Source organism: Asparagus officinalis, chromosome 7 (genome assembly GCF_001876935.1).
Source record: "Asparagus officinalis chromosome 7, Aspof.V1, whole genome shotgun sequence".
Lineage (NCBI taxonomy): Eukaryota > Viridiplantae > Streptophyta > Magnoliopsida > Asparagales > Asparagaceae > Asparagus > Asparagus officinalis.
Genome location: NC_033800.1, coordinates 71,561,682 through 71,562,146, shown reverse-complemented (window position 1 = coordinate 71,562,146; position 465 = coordinate 71,561,682). Strand labels below are relative to the sequence as shown.

The 465-nt window shown below is 36.6% G+C and overlaps 1 protein-coding gene across 2 annotated transcripts in view; it reads left to right on the top strand.

Moving 5' to 3' along the window:
- Window positions 1-446, top strand: part of LOC109850235 (serine carboxypeptidase-like 51) — a 6,223-nt gene extending 5,777 nt beyond the window's left edge. For both annotated transcript variants that reach the window (XM_020420200.1, XM_020420199.1), the window contains one exon: window positions 251-446. In XM_020420200.1, the coding sequence (XP_020275789.1) occupies window positions 251-325 (75 nt within the window). In that variant the 3' untranslated portion in view covers window positions 326-446. The remainder of the gene's footprint in view (window positions 1-250) is intronic.

Below are 465 nucleotides of genomic sequence, written 5' to 3'. Positions count from 1 at the left end.
GTACTGTGAAATACACCCTTTCTTTTACTGCACTGTTAAGTCAGAACATCGTGTGACTCAAACTGCTCCCAACCACCAAGCTTTCACCCACACACAACATAAAAACTTCACCAAAAGGACACTCAAAATTCATTTCATCACATAAAAGTTGGTGCCTTCAATGCCCTATTTAATTGTAAAGAAACATCCTCTAGTACAAAGTATTAGAGCGTTAATGTTTGATATCTACATGATTTTGGTATTTATGCAGGTGCCAGTGGACAACCCGTGTGTTGCATTAAAGATGTTGAGTCGCATTACTCAATCCCCTGCTTCTGCTTCATAGATTGACTCAGAATTCATCAAATTATCCCCTGCTCTTTTATATATTTGATTGATTGATTGATGACACGGAAGAAAAATAAAGGCATTGCCAATAAAAGCATTGGTATTCTCTTTTTGAGTCATTTTTTCTTGTAAGTAGTC